At 37.6% G+C, this 16,717-nt stretch overlaps 1 protein-coding gene across 1 annotated transcript in view; it reads right to left on the reverse strand.

Moving 5' to 3' along the window:
- Positions 1-474: 474 nt before the first annotated feature.
- LOC131088225 (macrophage mannose receptor 1-like) overlaps positions 475-16,717 on the reverse strand; it is a 32,730-nt gene continuing 16,487 nt past the window's right edge. Inside the window, exons 16-29 of the mRNA XM_058032091.1 lie at positions 16,502-16,665; positions 15,970-16,037; positions 15,087-15,187; positions 14,630-14,769; positions 13,355-13,469; positions 12,535-12,716; positions 11,791-11,893; positions 10,327-10,556; positions 8,210-8,375; positions 6,698-6,844; positions 5,504-5,620; positions 4,512-4,679; positions 2,586-2,615; positions 475-2,201 (exon numbers count right to left, since the gene is read on the reverse strand). Coding sequence (XP_057888074.1) covers positions 1,957-2,201; positions 2,586-2,615; positions 4,512-4,679; positions 5,504-5,620; positions 6,698-6,844; positions 8,210-8,375; positions 10,327-10,556; positions 11,791-11,893; positions 12,535-12,716; positions 13,355-13,469; positions 14,630-14,769; positions 15,087-15,187; positions 15,970-16,037; positions 16,502-16,665 — 1,976 coding nt within the window. The 3' untranslated portion in view covers positions 475-1,956. The remainder of the gene's footprint in view (positions 2,202-2,585; positions 2,616-4,511; positions 4,680-5,503; positions 5,621-6,697; positions 6,845-8,209; positions 8,376-10,326; positions 10,557-11,790; positions 11,894-12,534; positions 12,717-13,354; positions 13,470-14,629; positions 14,770-15,086; positions 15,188-15,969; positions 16,038-16,501; positions 16,666-16,717) is intronic.

Below are 16,717 nucleotides of genomic sequence, written 5' to 3' on the forward strand. Positions count from 1 at the left end.
ACAATTTAATTTTGCTCGGTGACTTGACAAAATGCATACACCTGCCTTTATCTATCTAGTGTATCAGCTAGTAGACCTAGTGTGCTGTTATTTCTTGTGAATTTATCTTAGAAGAACCAATACAAATTAGCCAAATCTTTACAAATCTTTCTGTGATTTTGGAAAAAAACTGTTTTTCAAAATTATTTCATTCATAAAGTACAAATGAACATTCGTGCTTTATTCTTTCTTTGTACCAAGCATAAATGAGACAAGAATAGAGGAATAGTTTCAAATTTTACAAGTGAGCTTCAGTCATTTATTAAGTGGAAATGAACTACAGCTATGATGTACAGTCCCTTAGTAATTTGAAAAAAAGGGAGGAAAGAAATTCAACTGAAATTGCCCTTCACATTTTCTCTCATTTTTCTTGGCTTTATTATGAAGACAAATATCACAGTATTTTCTGCAAGAGCAAAGCATTACGTAATAAGATAGAAGAAACTCATTCACACAATACAGTCTTTGGAGTTGTGTTATCAATATAAAATATAAAACATTTAAATAATGATATTATGTTGGATTTTTTCATCTGTTTATTCTTTCAATTTACTTTGCCTTTATCAGTAGCCATCAAACAGCACAGAATCCAGTTCCATATTTATTAAAAAAAGAAAAATTGTATTCTTTTTAACTTACACAAGGGCTAAAAAAGAAGATCAAGATGACTGTCATTAAAAGCAGTTTGAGTAAAAAAATGCCTTTATTCCTCATTCTCTGCAATATGTTTTGTTTAAATGACATATCTATAAATTGTCAATCCAATGTAACATCTCCTCTGCAGTTCTTATGCACTTTCTAAAGGTTTTTAATTCCCAGAGATCCTTGAGATCTTTTTTCTTCAGAATGCCATAAACAACAGAGAATTCCTAGAAAACTTAAACATCTCAGTAAATCTCTGAAACATTTCACTAGCAAGGCACTGTTTTGTGCCACACTCTCTTACTGGCCTGAATCATGGACACAGTGCCCAGTTATCAGTCCATTTATCAGAGAAATGGAGGATAGTGAGCAAAGCTGTCCTAAAATGAGTGATCAAGTGGAATAAAACCAGGAATGCATTATTTCAAAATTTATTTGGCAACTACTTTATTTTATTGTTTACTTATGGTTTTTTTTAGTCATATGCCTTGTTGACATTTCTGTGTCTCCTCCTGTCAGTGTCTTTTTTAAGGAAGAAGACTCATTAGACCGACAAACCATGTGTCATCTCCACATGCTAATTAAACACTGAAATGTTATTGTGTAATATATAGATTGTTTATTGATACAGTCTCACGTTCATAATTGATAAAAAACATTCATAGTCATAGAATAAGACTGTATGTAAAGATTTATTTGTTTTGCAAAATTCAAGTTGAATCCATGAATGAAGGACAAGTATTTGCGTTTCACTTACAATACTATCACAAGGAAGATATTTATGTATAGGATATAAGAAAAGGGCAGCAATGTGGGCAAACAATTCATGTAAATCTCTGTTTGTTCCAAACATCACTTAAGTAACAGTGTGCATGCTTCAGAACAGTAAGGTGAGGTACTCTCAAAGTGCTGGAACTAGGGCTGCTGGCTCTGCAAAAAGTGCTCAGTGTTAGTCTTGACTCTGTATGTGATGCTGTCACAAATTCCTGAATAAGTAACCCATAACTTTAAAATCCAAATTCCCACTAGTTCTTTTCCTTGCTTGCTTAATTAGCCATTTTGTACAGTTCTAAGTCAATAAATACATGAGAGTATTTATTGAGGAGCATACAGCAATAGTTCCTAGTCTTCACAAAAGGAATAACTGCCAGTTTTACTTCATATTAAAAGTTACATGCTACAGCTATGAAAGTTACATCTAAGAGAGACTAAGGTTTCCTTTTGTTCAGCTATATTTTTTCAGCTTAACCATTTTAGTTTGGCTGTGTTATCCCATCAGACAACACTGTGTTCATTTTTTTCTTTGTTGCTGGTAGCATCACTTCCATTGTCCTCTGCACTTAGGGCACGGGTGTATTCCAGCTGCCTGCTGCTCCGCCTCACCTCTCTTCCAGTTCCACTTCCAGGTTTGATCTTGAACAAGAAATAAATAATGAAGCCCATCCCCAATAAAATTATGAGGACCAGAGTAAGTAGTATCCACATATTCAGGTGACCACTGGCTTTGTTCTTTTTGGCATCTGTAAATAAATAAAAAGTACATAGAAATGAATGAGCTGTAGCCACAAACAAGTGTAAGACTACTGAAAACTATAATTTCTTCCTTAATTAACAGGTGGAAAATATATTATAATTTCTCTGTGTCAGTCTTCCTCATAGATATTACCAAAAGGAGGATCAGAGAGGGGGTGATCAATATGCCAAGTAATTTGATTTTTTTGGGGTTTCCTAAGGTTCTTGCAGCTACTGATAAATTAGACTGGGAAAGAATTCAGTGTCAACTAAGTAAATAAAGCTCATATTAAAAAAAAGGATATATATATAATTTTTAAAATAACTAAATAAATGGTATTAAATTTAAGTGCATATCTTTGAAATTAATTGGAAGGGAAAAAAAATCCTACCTTCCACGTCTCCAGCTGCTTTAAGAATAGCTGTCAAAGAAAGAGACAAATGTTTAGTCAAAATCTAGAAAGGTCACATTTTCTTCCTGACAGCTTGATATTAGCAAAAGGTCTGGTAACCTGCACATCATCATCACTTTGGAAACACATCTGCTGAATTAGGAGAGCTGAAAAGGCATGAAAGATTTTTAACCCCATATTCCCTTCAATAAAACTGCAGTTTTTTGCATATTAAATCCCCCTTCTTGCTTCTTTTGTAATAACCAGAACATCTCCAAGCTGAGTAGTAGTGGTTCCTGACTGTTTCAAGAGGACTTTTCTCCCTGATTAATTAACCTTGCCCTTTCCACCGGCTCTGTTTCTTGTGGAGTCTGGGAAAACCTAATCGACTGCTGAGGACAGCTGAGCTTTCCTGTATCACACACAACTCTTTTGAGACCCAGCAGGTCTCGATTTACCAGAATTTATTTGCATCTATAATTACACGTATAAACTCAAGCCTTCTTGTGCCGCTTTTCCCGGCTGTGCACAGAGGGCGCCGTCTGCAAGGCTTTTCCCGGCCGGCTGGGTGGGACCGGCTGGGAGCTGCTGGATGATGCTGGATGATGCTGGGTGATGCTGGATGATGCTGGGAGCTGCTAGATGATGCTGGGAGCTGCTGGATGATGCTGGGTGATGCTGGGAGCTGCTGGGAGCTGCTGGATGATGCTGGATGATGCTGGGTGATGCTGGATGATGCTGGGAGCTGCTGGATGATGCTGGATGATGCTGGATGATGCTGGGAGCTTCTGGATGATGCTGTGTGATGCTGGGAGCTGCTGAACGATGGCCACAGCTCTCCTCATGGGCAGTGGGAGCCCAGGGATGCTCCAGGAGCCACGCAGCTGCAGCAGAGCCAGGGCAATGCATTGGGTTCTGTGTGTTTGTGAGCACGAAGGAGAAGCAGCTGTTAAACTTGTCTAGAGCTGGCTGAAATGGAATAAACACCTGTTCTGCTGGGGAAGCCGGTGTCAGGGAATAAATACCCTCTGTACATCAGGGCCACTCACAGTGAAATCCATCAAACAATGTGTGTGGTGATAGTGAGTTTCTGCTTGCTGACGTCTGGCAGCAAAGAGCTGACATTCAGTAGTGTCTGTTGCCTGCAAAGAAAACTAGGCATTGTCCTCAAAGCAGATTTTTCCTTTAGAGAGCATGCCCTGAACAGTGCTGTGATTGCTTCTTCCCCCACCAGCTGCAGGTTTGCTTTGGTGGGGGAAAGGACTGAACCTCAGGAACATCCTGAACCTTGGAGTTGTGAAACAGGGCAGGAAACTGGACTTTTCTGCAGAATTAACAGTTAAACTCCAAAATACCACATGCTTGCTTGGCTCACAATATTCTGATATTTCTACTTCCTGACTAAAGCAGATGGTGCTCAGTTATACAGAAATACAATATTAAAAAAAAAAAAAAAAGCTAACCAAAACACTTCTACTCTTTTCAAAGGTCACTATATGCTCTGTGGATTGCACTTCCGCTCCTATTTAAATAGAATTGCTTCATCCATCTCTTGCTGGAACAGCATGTATCATAGTACAGCAAGAGGAAGGATAGCAAATTATTGATGCCACTCTTGTTCCATAGAAAGAAAATAGGAATTTCAGTAGAAAAAATGTGTTTATGTTGGAGGAGAACAAAAAAAAAAAAAAAAAAAAGAAATTTGGATTTTTTCCAGGAAATATTTATGTAAGAAAATACAGTGCAAGAAAATCTGAGGTTATGAAGCAAGAAATCATAAATAAGGGAAACAAAAAAATACACTTGTATTATTTTTGTCTGAACATTGAAACATTTGTGCCAGTCCTTTGCAACACTCACTGTTGTGCTATTACTACTGAAATAAAGCCATAAATGGAAAGAGCGAATATTAAAGAAGTCACTTACTCTTTGTTTTCTTACAAATAAAGCCCTTTTGGGAGGAGCAGGGCAGGACACTCCAGTAGCCCGTGGCTGCAGACAGCTCCACGCAGAACGCCAGCTCGTCCCCCGAGGGCTGCCCCTCTGCCCAGTTGACAAAGTCCAAGGCACTGTTGTCCAGCCAGAGCAGCTGCCCTGATGTGGCAAATGTTAGTATCAGTGCTAATAGATCCACAGGAAAGGTCTTCACCTTAGTGAATATTGGCATAATATTACTTTCTCCAGCCTATAAAGCAATAGTGCTTTCTTCAGAAATTCCATCTGTGGCTGGTTTTTTTTGATGCATTTTAGCTCATTTGATTCTTGTCTCAAAAACAATATAATAGCCTTCCCAAATTATGATTTGCAGATTTATCAGTTATGATATTACCACAGTTTTATTTTATATTTTTCCAGGATATAAAAATTTCAAACTGAAAAAAGTTAAATTCAGAATTTTTGTAAAAAAAGCCTCAATTATTAGTTCATCAGCACTCAATTAAAATCAAGCAGCTTTTACTGCAATGCTAATCGTACATTTAGTTAAAATGAAAACTTTTTTTTCTATAAACTCTAAAAAAAAATGTTAATGTTTCAATGGGCTGAAAATAATCTAAAATAAAACCCTTTCTGACTGCTTGTAGTCTGATAACAGTGTTTTCTTCCAGATGCATATTTTCTACTGCATGCTTTAGCAAGCAGCCTAATTTTCTCCCTACAGAGTCACAGAGGAGCTTGATGCTGTGGGCTCTGGCTGGACTCCCACAGGTCTTCCCCAGCCAAGAGAAGATGGGAGCCAGTCAGGACTTTTTCCCCAATAGGAAAAGCTTTCTCAGAGACCAGGAATAGGAGACAGCCTCTGAGAGGACTTAGGTCTGAACTCTACTTCATTTGGTTTCTTAAAACCTATCAATTTTATTAATATTTTTTCCATTAAATAAAGTCTGTTTATGATTATTTATAGAACTTAAAATAGTTACCATTTACATTTCTGTATATTCCTATCCAGAAGCCACTTGTCTTGCTTGCATATAAATCTGCATGTTCTATTAAAAAGTTTGATTCATACAGATCTTCTACAGAAGCCAACATACCACCTATAAAAAAAACAATGGAAGATGATTGGAGATATCCCTGACATAGTTACAGCTTTTGAGGCAGGTTAAGGTTAATAAAAAACCTCTCCCACTGGTAGGGAGTAAAGAAGGATTTAAATAGAGACCACAAGGTAGTGTCCAGCTGTGGGGAACAGCACAGGCAGTGAGAGATCTCCTCTAAGTGAAAGACACACAGGCACAGAGAAGATGGAGAAGATGATGGCTTTTAAACACCAGGCAAGGTCCACTGTGTTTTCAAGTGACTGGATATTACTGTCCATAGGAATGATGAGTGATTATTTATTTGTTCTTCATGGTTTTACAGAATAATAGGTAGCATGAAATGCTGTGCAACAAACAAATCTGCAGTTCAAACAGATGTATTTTTTTTTTTTGTGGCAGTGGTGGTAGCGTAAGAGGGCCAGGAGGATGTAAAAAGGGATGAAATAAAGGATCCATTTATTTTCTCTTTCCTGGCCTCCTGACACATGGATGAGACAGCTGATGAGTCAGCAGCAAAGGTGAAGGAGTGCCAAGGTTCTGCTCCTGGTCCTGGCCAGGAACAGATGCCTCCAAGGAGAGGGAGGGAAGCATTTTCCCTCCCTGGGCTCTGCACTCTGCCAGGGAGCCTTGCTGGTAGAGCAGGGGCTACCTGGCAGCACAAGAAACCTCCTTTGGATCAACCCCTTTTTACACACAGCCCATGTTAAAAATTAGTGATTGTTATTATGATATTTACTTTGCCTATTGTGTAGAGAAAGATATGGAAAAGAAGGGATAAAGCCAGAAAGAAGCAGGTTTTTTCCAAATCACATAAAATTTAAGATTTTACTAAAAAAGAGAGATTTTGTGAATGAAGAAATATAACAAGAAACAAGCACAGCTGGAAAAATAGAACAAAGAAATCACCTTAAATGCAACATAATTGAAAAGCACATAACAGTAAAGAATAAGTGAGACATTTATTCCTTATTTTTAATATTTGTAGATTTTGCATTATTACTTTTCAAGATTTTTTCAAGACTTCTTTTTAATGTCAAGATTGAAGTTCTATATTTGGGTAAAAATAAGAATTACCTGATTGAATGCACTGAGTCACAGACTGAGCCCAGCTCATTTCATTGGCATTGAAGTTATAGCAGTGGCTTCGGAAAGGAATCCAAGATATGTGATCAGATTCAGGACATTGTCCAATATCCTGGGGAGGGTCAGAAGGAACTACATCTAGAAGAAATGAGATATTATAAATGCTTTCATTCAGTCAGGATTGCAGTTCTTCATATATGAAATCAAACATTAAAAGCACCTTTTCATAAAAGTGTTTAAAGTATTCTTTGGAACACAGCACTTGAATTATCAGTGTCTAAGTCAGGAGTGATAATGAGGATCAGGACTGGTCAGCTGTGAGAGGATGGCTCAGCGTGAATCTGTGCTCTTCTCTGTTACTAACTAAATCAAACTTGGACTGTTTCAAGGATACTTGAGTGTTCAAGAATTTTGGTTCTAGTTTGTTTTGTTATAATCAACAAATTTATATAAATAAAAGAAGCATTAAAAAGCATAAAAAGCACCCCTAGAAAACTCCCAAATTCTCAAAAAGTTCAAATAAGTTTTATCTAAATGAAATATCATATAATAGAAATTTCCCATTTAATATTTTCCTCAAGATAACAATTCAAATTTCTGAACATCTTTATATCTGACAAAGAATAATCTGAGGCTCATTGATAATTTATGTAGTAACCCCTCATTTTCCTACAAGCAATGACATTATGAAAAGGCAACATTGTCACTTCATTGTCACTTGTGTTTTTAAAACAAAATTTGCAAATTAACAGCTATGAAGTTCAAAGAATGGCCCAGAAAAGAAAGTAAAAAACAAATAACCAATTAAAAAACCCAATAAATACCCAGCCCAAAACAAAACAAAACCAAAACAAATCCAAAAATCCCCAAATAAACTCTTAGTTTCCATTAAGTGTGTGTCACTAGAGCTAACAGATATTATTCTAATACAAATGACAAAGCAAAAAACCCAGTCCCATCCTGAGGTTTGCCTGTAGTTTTACTGTGTAGTATTCTTCCCATACAAACCCTATGAAGTATGAACTTTTGGGGGGCCAATAACAGACCCTTTTTTGTCAGATACAACTCTTTCTCCTATATCCAGTTTTTGGAATCCAATAGCAATGAAGTAACAACCAGTGTAGGAATGATGTGTTTATATTGAAGAAATTAAATTCATTTTATACTCAATGAAATTCACTGATTACCGACCATCCCATAAAACCTCTGTCAGCAAAACACTTTACATTCTAGACTCAGTGTGAGATGCCTGATGTCCCCACAATTTCTATGATCTGTCTGCCTTCTCCCATGGCAGCTATTACTCCAGTCCAGTGAAATGGCAAGATCTTGGCTGGTGACTGCCAGCTCCATCAAAATTACACATTTTCATGCAAATTAAATGTATTGGCTGTACATACTCAACCTTATTATTCTTGATATATACTTAGAAATTTGTAATTTAGGCAAAGCAGATAAAGCAAGGTTTCTGCCATAAAACCAAAAGTCATTGCCATTGCTTACCTTCAGATTTTTTGCAGACAGGAAGGTGTTTCTCATCACAATGTGCTGTTTTCCATCTCCCAGAGAGTGCGAGATAGACACAGGCTATTTTCTGTTTTGGTTCCCTATAGTCCCACTTAGAAAAACTTACTTTCCTTTTATTGGTCCATCGATAATATCCATAATTCTGAAACTGAAACAGACATTTGACACAACTTTTGTAAACTCTTATCTGCTGTTTCACCTAAATGCGCTCATACAGAAGCACATTTCAAAGTGATACAGGCAGCTCAGCTTGTGAGTCTGTGCTAGTACTGTTAAAATACTGGTTGAATCAGGACTCAGCAACATAAAAACCAGATCCAGCAGGATGGCTCCCATGCTGGAACAGCCCATGGAACTGCTTCAAAGGCTAAATAATACACCCTGGGGACTCAGTTCCTTGTCAGACAATGTTGTAAGGGGGAATCACCATCCCAGAAGAGTCAGATCTCCAGGAAAAGCAGGAAAACCATGAAGAAGCAGGAAGACCAAGAACACGAAACCAGTGGAAAGCTTAGGTGGAAATGGGTCTCAGAGTTGGCTATCACACAAGGACTCTAAGCTCCAGCAGTTCTGAGGAGAAACGTTCAGGAGTAAACTGCAGACATCACTATGAGGAACCAGAGAAAATTATTAATTTGTGAGAAGCAAAAGAGAAATATGTTGAGGAGGAATTCTTGAGTCTTTGTTCAGTCTTTCTTCCTCCTCCCCTTTTTTCTTTTCCATGAAGAATCAGAAGAACTACAAGGAAAAGCGAAAGGACGCAGACAATATATTGCTGCCATTAAAAAGAGGGGGATAAGATGTGATCTCACTGCAGTGTCTAGCTGTGCCAAGAGGGATGCCAGGTGCACAAGGTCATACTGAGCTTGGCATCATCAGGGCAAGGTCACTCGCTGCCTGGGGAAAAGGAGGAACCACAAAGCTTGACTCTGCAAGATCAAGGATGGCTTGTTTATAAGTACCAGGGGACTGTCTGGTGATTCAAGCTTGATCAAAATGTAATTTAGCTGCTTTCTAAATCATGTTGCTATGACTAAAAACAACCAACATTCATATTAAGTGAACTTAAACACTATTATTTTGGTTTGAGTAGAGATGCCCTCTGGACATTTGCAAATTGAAGGATTTCTTTTAAGATTGGTGACTACCCATCACTTATGTGAGCATTTTTTCTGGTGGAGGCAGAGATGACACTGTTAGAATAGTGGAAATATGTACTTTTCAGCAACAAGTTCATTTTATCAGACAAATTTTTCAGCCTTCTGAGGGGCTTTATCAGAGTGTCGCTGCATCATATAACTGGAAATGCTATTTTTACACAATATTTATTATATCTATCCCTAGGGATACTGATTTTCAGACATGTTTTGCAGTGTTATATACAACTGTGGAATCACAATTAGTAAAAACAAAGAATAGTTAAGAAGACTATTACTGATGAAAAGGCTCATTTTTATTATCAGGGAGGTTTAGTCAGATCAAAGAACAATGAAATAGAAACATGATAATTAAGTGCATTTAGCAACTGCATATTCAGTGGAGAAGATGAAGCTCAATTTGTCACTCAGTCACAGAGCCAATAAGAGTGATTGTCACTCTTATTTGTTGCCTTACAAAGTGGTGGACCTGGATCTCAGTATTCACTGCTTCTGGTGCAGTATAGCTTTTACTGATTTTAACCTTTGGGACCCAGCAGGTATAACAAAGAATGCGTGTTCAAAGGTGTGTGGTTTGGCTATGAACTCTTCTGAACCAAAACGTAATGGAAAAGCTACAGCTGCCAATGATCATGAGGCACTGGCTCTACTGACCACCTTGCACTCTTTGGGCAGGGGTCACCTCTCCTAAAAATGGCCATCTGGAAGTTTACCAAACGTTTTTACCTAAGTTTCCAAGATTCACACAGTCCATCACCACCAAAGTTTCTCATCCCTCTCCATTGCCTAAAATGGAGTTTAATGATTTAAGATCAATGAAGTCAAAAAATGTGAGGCTGTCCACCATTCCTAGGTTTATAAATTTGTTCATGCTACAAATCTTCTGCTAATAGCAGCAGTATTTAACTTTATCAACTATTAAATTTTTAATCTTACCACATTGCTGTTGAGCCCAATCCATAAGGGCTCTCCATACTGCACTGCCTGCAGCAGCAAGAATATATTACTGTAATAATCAAAAATGCTGGCAAGCTCTGAAGATTTCTCCTTGCATGCTTTTCTTGCTTCTTCCCAATTCATTTTAGAAGGAATTATTAAATAGCTGCTGTTGCCATAATGGACAAAATTGAAATCTGGAGCACTTGTGGGGTGAAACAGTTCAGGCTCTGTAGGAGAGAGGTAAAAATTTGAAAGGAAGAGGAGAAACCAGTCAACATTTACAAGCTGCTGGATAGCAGTATTACTTTTGAGTAACAGATGAATATAACATGGCAACAGAAGCATCAAGTAACAGCCTTTCCTACATAAAACCAAAGTGATTTATTTTAATGGCAATTTGGAATTATTTTAATCTGTGGTGTAAAAACACATTCAAAGATTAGAGAGAGGCAGAGCATGAGCTGTGTGTATCTATAGACACAGGCTGTCCAGATGAAATTATGTCAATACTGTTCCACCATGATCCTCCTCCCAAATCTCTCTGTGCTCCCCCACCGCAGTGCAGGTGAAGTTTTTCCCAGGCATGAGCACAGGACAAAGATCTTCACGCCACTTCAGTCTCAAAATAATTTCTTTCTAAGCAAATTTTAAGACCATGCTGCTACATCTTCCCTCGCAGGATGAAGTGAAAAAGGAAAATGTATTTGTACCTATAATTATATATGCAGAAGTAGAAGGCAAGGGCCTAGAGGTAGTGATGGGGGCAGAAGAAAAGACATAAACTTTGCTTTCAGTCACTGTTGAGGATGCCCTGGCAATTGTTTTTGCTGGTGCCATCCTCATACAGCTTTCTGCACTTGCATGGGACAGAGCTGTGAATCATCTGACCCAGCTGTGGCTTCTTCCTCTATTTTGCCTTGCTTCTCAGCAGTTCCCTGTTTTTGTTCCTGCAGACTCTGCAGTGTAGCTGTGCTCCGGATGTTTCTCCCACCCCAAGGTCCCATGAAGAAAACTGGAACTTTTGCCCTTCTGAGTATTGCTGGTTTTGTGATTTGAAGGCCTTGCTAGAGACTGATGAGCAAACCAATCAGTTTAATTGGCCTTGGTTGACCGCCAGCCGGGGGTCGCTGGGGGATTTGTCTTTTTGTATTGTATCTGCAAAATAACTGCGTTCAGCCACCTGTCTCTGTGATGGCAGGGTAAAGCACAGAGGGCCACACATTTCTGCTAATAGAGAAAACAGGCATTTTGAAGGCAGAGACCTTCTAGGAACCTGGTTTGGGCATTTTTCTTATGATTAAGAAGGTGAATCCTGTCTTCAAAGTGTCTGTGTGCCAGGCACCTGATTTAAGTGTGGATGTCTGCAGGGCAGGCGAGGTCAGCTTCTCTGAGTTGTAGTGGTTGCATTGTTCAGTAAATGTTTTGCAACAAAAGAAAAAAAAAGTGGAAAATAAAACTTACCGCTGTCCATCTGGCAAATATAGCTTTTATTGTGCTGGCAGTCAGTATTTTCCCATAATCCTGCACCATCTACAGACCTTCTTGTCATTGCAATGCAATCAGTCTGGGGGGGAAATGAAAACTAGAATTGTTGCTGGTAAAATGCAAAATTTCCAGCAAAATAATAGAGATAGGTGTGAGGAGAAAAATTTAGTAGCTTTCTTTTCTAGTTTTCTGGTTCTTTTCATGCATTGCTTGTTGGAAATTAAATGTATTCTATTATGTATCTTAAGCAAATATAGTTTCATTGGCAGATTACTGCAAAAACTTTTGTCCAGTAATTAAAATTCCTTGGAAGGTATTGAAGTTATTTTTACTATGGAGTTAATGATAATCTGTACTGAATATTTTAGAGTTTCATTTCGATTTGCATCATACAAGGAAAAACAATAAACCAGAATAAAAAGCACAACTAGTAACACTGCATATTTTCACTCAAATATAATAATTATAGAAAGTGTAATTAATTCTAGCAGTAAAGATTCCTTTTCTGCACTTCTAGACTTTGACAAAGGAGAGTAAGCCTAGATACTAAACAGGCTTATTAATTTCTGATTAAAGCTTTAAAAATTTGATCTTTGAAATTTCAGTTCACTTGTGCTTTAAGCTGTTAAAGATCAGATCTTTGCTGAGAGAGAGATCAGGCTGGTACACCCAAATATTATGTCATTTATGTTATGCATTTTCTGATTTATTTCTGTTTACCTCTATTGTGATATACTTCCAGTCAACCACCATGAATTTATCTCTGAATGGGAATCCTGGGGCCCAATTTGAATAGTCAAAAACGCTTCCATCTGTCCAGAGATATGTATTCTCACTGTTAATGTCATTCAGCCCAATCCATGTTTCACTGGCAACATCCTTTAGGTGAAAGGTGAGGAAAGCTGATAGAAAAAAGATTTAAAAATAAAATAAAAAGTACCTGAGGAGTTTTCTTTTTTTCAAATTCCATGTAAATCAAATTACAAATAAAACAACAGCCATTCATCTTCTAAATACATTGAAAATACTAACCTCAGTATTATTAGGCTATGAGAGAATGGTAAAAGAAAAAATTACAATGGGTAATCAAGCTGAAGCAGTTTGATTTCAGGGGAAAAAAGAAAAACATTTTTTGATAAAAATTTTTTAGGCATGTTGGAAATATTATAGACATCACAGCCAGAAGTGACTTCAAAAGGATTGTCTTTCCCAAGGTAGCATTAACTGCATATATGTAATTTCAGATGGATGTCTGTTTAATGTCTAACTTGAATATCTGTGAGCATTTGATGACTATAAACTATTACAATTTATTCCACCTTCCAAGACCATGGGGAACAGATTATTCTGTTCCTTCCACAGATGACATTTTCCGAAACTTGGGAAATGTCATAATATCTCACTCCAGTCTTCCCTCTGGATCAAACACCTCCAGGTCTTTCTCCACAGGTTCTTTAGGTCTGGAGGTAGGTTTAGCCTCATCATTAGATGGTGAAATATGTGGCTTCATGCACAGTGCTGTAAGGCTCAGGTGTCATACCTTGCACTTGGTTATTGTGTATAGAGGCCAAATTTCCCCCTAATTCTCTACAAACACTTCTTGCTGAGTGCCAAGTTAGTTTCTCTTCTTCTCTGGATCCAAATATTTTATAACACTGTAGAGAGAATAAAGGATTAGAGAGACTTTCAGGTGTCGAAGAATATTAAGAACATTGATTTGGATTCTAATTCTGTGCTAGTCCCTGCATCCAAAGAGCTGCAGATGGGGCATCTGCTGGAACACAAATACTGTCAGCCAGCAGGAAGGAGACCCAGCCAACCCCAGTGCACAGCACGTACAATCATGTGGGGTCACTGCTGGGAAAGAGCAGACAAGCACCAAAAGCTTTTGAGGAATTAAATTACTGAAAAGTAAAATTTTTGAAGGACTGAAACTATTTCCTGATTGTGAACTTAATTTGGAGCAGGTAGTAAATTCTCAGGTCAAGTTTTTTTTCAATTATATACCACAGATGGAGTGCTAAAACCTCAGCTCATGTGAGAACTCACATGAGTGGAACAGTGTCAGGAAGAAGTGCCCTTCTGAATAGGTGTTTTCCCTGAATACCAGTGTAAAATATTTTTTGTGTATCTTCCGAGGGACAGAAGACACAGCTCCTCCCTCTTCATGCCCTTTGAATGCATAAAAACTTTTCCTATTGATTGCATTGCGGAATTGACTTTTGGGTTTCCTCTGTTTGTTGTTTGGGTTTTTTTTAAAGTTCATATGTTCAAGTTTTTTGCTTAACTTAGCAGAAAGCAATGTTTGCTTCTCTTTTATATTTGATTTGACATTTATTGCTTTTTGTGTTACTCAGCTTAGGATGAGTTTCTGTGATGGCCAATTACTTATGAAAAGTCTGACCTTTCATTTTTTCATTTTTGTTACTCAGAAAAACAGGGTTACATTTACAGATAAGGAGAATGGATCAGGATTTCCATGCAGTAAATATGCCAAAAATAAGCAGAAGTATCTAGAAACTAGAAAAGTAGCTATGGCTAAAGGCACAGGGTCATTTACAAAAATTATAATTTCAAACATTCAAATCACCTCTTTTTTAATACTTAATTAAATTGTAAAATTTAAAATTTGATTTTAAATATTTAATATTTATTACAAATTTGCCAAACTGAAAATGCAGTGCACTGCTAACTAGCATACTTCTTAATAAATTGGTGCTTAAAGAGAGAGAATTTATTTAATGAGATAAAAGGGATAGTTGTTTTCTTCACCTAGAAGAAATTTGCTAAATTTGGCTGACAGTTATTGCTGTACCTTATTTTTAAACAAAAGCCAAGTTTCAGGACATCCTCCCAAAGGTCGAATCACAGGAGGAGCAAATCCTGAGTAAGTTGAATTTTGCCTTTCACAGATAAAGGCATTTTGCACAGCACAACTTATGTCTTTCCATAAGCCTGAAAAAAATGGAATACAGATAATTGTTTAAAGATTGGGGAATAGAGAGAAACTCTTGTGTAACCACTACATCAGTCAGGCTCAGATGGCATTCATAAAGCACAGATGAAACATGTTTACCCAAATACACTCCTCCTTCCTCTACAATATGTTTCTTTTCTAAGTGATGACAAAGTTTCAAACTTGAGTGTGTTATGAAAAAATGTCGGTATTGTTGAACTACTTCTCTGTGGGGTAGACTCAAATTTATGTACCAAACATTTTGGATTTTGATGCTAAATTTTACCCAAATATTTCTTGTTGCTATTTTACTCACCAAAATCTTCTGACATCACCACACAATTTTCATCATTGTTTGCAAAATTGGGTTCATTTGGAGCCCAGGCAACATAATTCACCGGGCTGTCATCCAGCCATCTGGAAGAAACAAGGGGACAGTGGCTGCCAGCAGACATCTCAGCAGTTACTCACAAGGTCTGTTTGGGCACAGGGCTAAGCAAGGTGTTAGCAGTGACCAGAGGGCAAAAACTCTACATATCCTGGGGAGGACGCAGCCACAGCCCTGCTGCTGCCCCTCATCTGTTTAGTTCTACCACTTTCAAGGCATGGATGGGCATCTTCACATCCCATGAGGGTGTCCTCCTGAAAGCCTTCTACATATGCATTGTTAAAACAAGTTTCCTGCCAGAAATTTCAGCAAGCTGTTGGAGTAGATGCTACTCATGCTTCTAGCTTCCAGCTCACATAACTTGAACCGCATGGGAATCATTTGATTTAATCCTTACATAGATATTTTATCAAAACTTCCAGACTTTTTCTGTAGTCATTGGAGATCTGGTTAGGGTGAATCTCACCCTTAGGTTGATGTCAAGAGTGGGTCAGGTAAATAACATCTTCAAATTAGCTGCTTCTCCTCACTACTTGTGCAGGGTTGCAGTTCTCACTGTGTAGGGCATTAAGTGAGCTGAATCTTAGCCATGAATTTTTATTGGGTTTGCTCTCCCAAGTTTGGAAGGAATATGCATTTCTCTGCTTAAACATAGAAGAATGCAATACTTTGGATCTGAGACATCTCCTTAAAACTATCCAGAAGTCAGTTGTACAACAGTTTTTAACTTGTAAGATGAAAGCACACAGAAATGCTCCCTGGAGATGAAATTACCAAATTTGTTGTCCATTACCAGTTTTTCTTTACTCACCTGAATCTCTGATCAAAGCTGACAACTAAGCCAATGAAAAATGATTTTCCTCTGTGTTTTGTGTAAATCTAAAATAGAAATAATTAATAGTTAAGCACTAAATTGCTCCTCAATGTCAAGTAAAAATCTGAAAGGCAATTAATCATACTTTTGATTTATTTTTCCTTTTTTAAAAAATTTGAATCTCACATAAGCATATGGTAGGTTGAGACTTAGGTTTCAAGCAGGCAACAGAGAATTATCACTGTGCTGAACACTACATATATTAGAAAAGATAAGCAACCTGGGCCTGGACTATCCTTTGCTGCACCTTTAATATTTGCATACCTCTTTAATATTTGCATTTTCCTCTACATATAAAAAACAATAGTAATTTTACAGGTGCTGAACAAATCTATTGCTCTATAAAAATGTAATGTAGGACAATAGCTCAGGACTCCAGTCTTCCTAAATATTTAGTATGTTCCCTGTATTTTATCACCTGCTGTGCTTCAAAATTCAACTATATATAATTAATAGGCTTCCTGCTTACATAGTGCCACAGAAATCGTCTTTTGCTTTCTTTCTCAATGACAACAAGATCAGCAAAGTTCTTCTGACAAATTCTCCGTGCTTCTTCCATATGGACATGCTCTTTGCTGAAATAGTACTGCTTATTTTCATATATAATCCATCCATCACTGGTGAGCTGATAGTCTGAAAGATAAAGCATATATAATGCTTTCCTATCTGGTCTGTACAGAGTCTG

This window comes from Melospiza georgiana, chromosome 1 (genome assembly GCF_028018845.1).
Source record: "Melospiza georgiana isolate bMelGeo1 chromosome 1, bMelGeo1.pri, whole genome shotgun sequence".
Lineage (NCBI taxonomy): Eukaryota > Metazoa > Chordata > Aves > Passeriformes > Passerellidae > Melospiza > Melospiza georgiana.